The following is a 3949-nucleotide window of genomic DNA, read 5'->3' on the forward strand; positions in this document are numbered from 1 at the left end:
TCAGTGAGACTCAGGAAGTGTTATTCCTGCCTGGCTGGAAATCCACCACAAAGAATAGAAAGTGAAAATACATCATACTATTAACAAACAAAACATTGTGTTGACACAGGTTTCAGCTTCTCTGATGTGTAGTAACTCCTTGGCACTGGAGAAATAGCTGCCACTTGCCTGATTTGAAGGGTTAAATAGAGCTAAAAGCAGGCCAGGACCTAGTGTTTGTGAGCTGGGAGATGGTTTCAGTAGCTATGGGCTGGAACAACATGGTCTGTCCTTGGAGTCAGCACAGGAAAGGCATGGGCCAGGTTATCAGTGATATCCTGTTATGAACCTCTCATTTAATTCTGCTGGTTTGTGCATTTCAGTGATTTCCGCCAACCTGTTTGGAAAACGCGCTGCTGAAAGGCAAGAAGATGAACAGAAATATGGAGTTAGACCCAAGGAGGGTAACCTCAGAACCATCCTCTCCGATCGGTGCAGAGGAGGAGATGGAGGTTGCATCTGAACTGAGCAGCCCAACTTTCCACAGTAGGGATAGCGGGTTCTTTGAAAGAGGCATTAAAACCATGTTAAGCATCCGGAAATCCATACGAAGCCCGAACAAAGAGAAAGGAAAGGAAGGTACTGGCACTTGGAAAGGGATACGATTGTCTCTGCGGTCCTCAAGGAGCTACGAGGAGAGCAAAACCACGATCTGTAATGGCTTGGAGGAGGTTCGCCAGAAGATTGCAGCAGAGACCATTCAAGGAAAACCTCTTTCAGGTAAGAAGCAAAACCACCAGCACGGACTGTAATGACTTTAATCCTGGTTTGAGCACCGTTCTCCACCGTCCCAAGGCAGAGCTACAACAGTGCATGCACCAGGAGATAGATTGAGATGGGTCAACGTGGCTTGACTTTTCCTCAGTCTAAATGTCTAGGAAGAAATTCTGCATAGGATGTCATGGGGCTGGCGTCGTCTCACTGCTATGATGTGAGATAAATAATGTTATTTACTATAACGTGAGATAAATAATGTTATTTACTGCTTCGCACTGACACATTGTGAGGTTGGCAAGCTGGATCTGAGCCCACCCCATAATCTTTGCAAATCTGTTCTCAAAGGGCCATAAACAAGGAGCGATGGGAAATGTTACCACGAGCCCTCTTCGTCAATAAAGAAGCTGAGGAATTGCACGAATAAGGCCCATCCTATGCCCAAAAATTCATTATTGGCCTAGACTAGAGCAGCTCTGTCAGAAACTCATCCCATCCTGAGATAAATATGGCAAGCGATGGAGACTCCACCACGTGCACCATTAAGCTGCATAATGCTTAATTGCCGTTCAATTGTCTTCCTTCAGCTACCAGCTGGCTGATCTCCTATTGCTAAATTAAAGACCCATTTAGCACCCAGTATCACCTCCCCGAATAATTATCCTAGATGGTGATTAAATGGTGTTTTCTCACTTTGATAAACAGAACAGAATGTCTTCCTTTAGTCTCTCACTTGTTCAAACACGGGTTTTACATTAATTTATCAAGAAGAGACTAAATTAATTGGCACAGTCTCCCTCCCCTCTGAGTGCCAAAGCAACTATAGCTCCATATAGGCACTCAAAGCTCTACGTTATATCAATAGTTGGTGTATTTGTGTCTTCATACAGATACTCTTATGCTGCACAGATTATTTGGTGCATATGGTATAAAATCTGTGTGCAGACAAACCCAAGGACATAAATTAAGGGCTTTGAACCAATCCTTCATATCTTTGAGTGCCCTCCAATTTTCCATGTGCACATCCCAGAAGCAGCAGCCACGCATGTCTAAATTATACCCTTCTCCTCTTGAATATTCGCCTTATGCCCGGTATTGCAGTGGGATCTGCTGTTCAGAGCATCTGTTATGATGCTGGAGATGGCAAGAGCTTCTCGAGGCCTCTCAAAAACTCGCAGTGCTCTTGGATCTCCTCAACACGTGGCAAATGCTCCTTATATTACTGGCAAATAGGCAGTGGTTCTTACAAACTCAGTAGCCTTTAGCTACTTTGGGGGTAGCAGTATTTGGTGACTGACTGTGGGTTTATAAACAGGTGGTGAACAGCCAAGTTAACCCAAACTGAACCACCTCGGGCAGGTGAACTTCACATACCTGGCATATTTTGGAGTTTCTCCATTTCCTGCTGCTGGGACCCTGGGAGGTCCATCCCAGAGACCCCCCTGACTCCTAACTCAAAGGGTTATTGCAATAACTACAGAGATGGGAAGCCGTGGCTTCTGCTCCTCCAGAGGTCCCTCTTTTTTGGTTGAGAGTGGGCTGAGGACCACAGGGATACACAGAACATCTCCTAAATGGCTGGAGCAGGTGGGAGGCACCTTTCAGAGGCCGTTTGCCATGGTAGGCACGGGCTGGAAAGGGTGGCAAGCCATGGATGGGACAGTGTTTGGCTTGATACCTCAGTTTCTGTATCTTGAGGAGTCCTTATAATGCAAATCACCAAAAACAACCTCTACAGTGTGCATTAGCATTACCTCAGTCTTCGTTTCAACCCCTTCACTCCTTCTTTCTGCAGTAATGGAAATCAATGAGCTTATTCAGAAAAGGCAACTTTTGGAAGCGTTTGCAAGTGTCAAGTACTTGGAAGACGAGACTATAGCTGAACGAGACGCTGAGAAATACAAAGACAACCCCCAGGAGCTTGTGAGGAAATCCAAGGATGTGGATTTGCTTTATAACTCCATCAGCAACGCCATCCAGTCCATCGTGGTGGGAACGCTGGAGCATCCCACGGTGGAGGATGCCATGCTGACCTCCCTGGTGACTTTAATTGCCCGTGAAGAAGCGGCTCATCCTTACACAGGCAATGCTGGGCCTGGGTCGGACTTGCTTGGCAGACCCAGAAAGTGGAGGGAAGGGTGGAGGGAAGCTATCAACGAGAGTGCTCAAAAGAGGGTCCAGAGGATACCCATGGCATCGAAGGAGGAAGCGAGCTCTTGGCTCGATCTCCACTTGGGTTTGCTCCAGAAACAGCTGAGCGAAGACTTACTGAAAATCAAGTTGTCGGTAAAAAAGTGCTATCCAGAGGAGTACCAAGTGTGTGACACATACGCCGAGGCTGTTCACAAGGCCATTGCCTCGCACTTGGAAGGTATCTCCCAGAGACCACTGGAATTTAATGAGCTCTACACCCTGCTTGACTGGGTGGCCAACACCTACCGCAGGTAAGATGCTGCTTCAGCCTTCTCCAGAGAGTGGTGGGGCCATGGGATCTTCAAATGCCATGGGATCTTCAAATCACTGGGCTATATTCATGTTCCTGAGTGAGCAAAGGAGATACAGTCACTTCTACAGCAGAGCCAGAGACTCTATTAATGAGCAGGGACAAAGGTTTGTGGGTAAAACACCACTTTTCGCAGATCTAAATTGCCTCGTTTTCCCCTCCCTCTCCCGCTTGCTGTTCTCACAAGCTCCTCCTTGCAGCTCTGATAAACCTGCTCTGATAAACTTGGGGTGAAAGAGCTTAGTGAGATATCACAGCCATTCTGGGAGCCGTCTGCAGTCACCTCACTGGTCTGGACTGTTTCCCATTCTAAAAGAGACATGGTTTAGTAGTGGACAGGTTATGGTTGGACTTGATGAGCTTAAAGGTGTTTTCCAACCAAATTATTCTATGAGAAGAATTAATCCCATTTTGGGACCCATTTCAAAACGAGAAATTATCTCACCTAAACCCATTACTGACGCTACAATTCAAACAAATGGGAAAAAAATGAGAAAGAAAGAGAGGAATACGCTCATCAAGCATACATTTGAGCCAGTCCTTTCAGTCACACCGGAGAGCTTGTATTTAAATCCGTGATGTCCTTTTATAGGAGCAGCAGGCTCCTGGGCTGTGCAGTGCTCCACACCGTGGTTGTGGTTGATATTGGGTGGGATGTGACCCCAGACTGGAGCCGGGGAGCTCAGCTAACCC

The 3949-nt window shown here is 46.6% G+C and overlaps 1 protein-coding gene across 1 annotated transcript in view; it reads left to right on the top strand.

The window, feature by feature from the left end:
- Nucleotides 1-410: 410 nt before the first annotated feature.
- EXOC3L4 (exocyst complex component 3-like 4) overlaps nt 411-3949 on the top strand; it is a 16541-nt gene continuing 13002 nt past the window's right edge. Inside the window, exons 1-2 of the mRNA XM_010186994.1 lie at nt 411-759; nt 2549-3197. Of these exons, the coding sequence (XP_010185296.1) occupies nt 411-759; nt 2549-3197 (998 nt within the window). The remainder of the gene's footprint in view (nt 760-2548; nt 3198-3949) is intronic.

The sequence above is a fragment of the Mesitornis unicolor genome, unplaced genomic scaffold (assembly GCF_000695765.1).
Source record: "Mesitornis unicolor isolate BGI_N332 unplaced genomic scaffold, ASM69576v1 scaffold25686, whole genome shotgun sequence".
NCBI lineage: Eukaryota > Metazoa > Chordata > Aves > Mesitornithiformes > Mesitornithidae > Mesitornis > Mesitornis unicolor.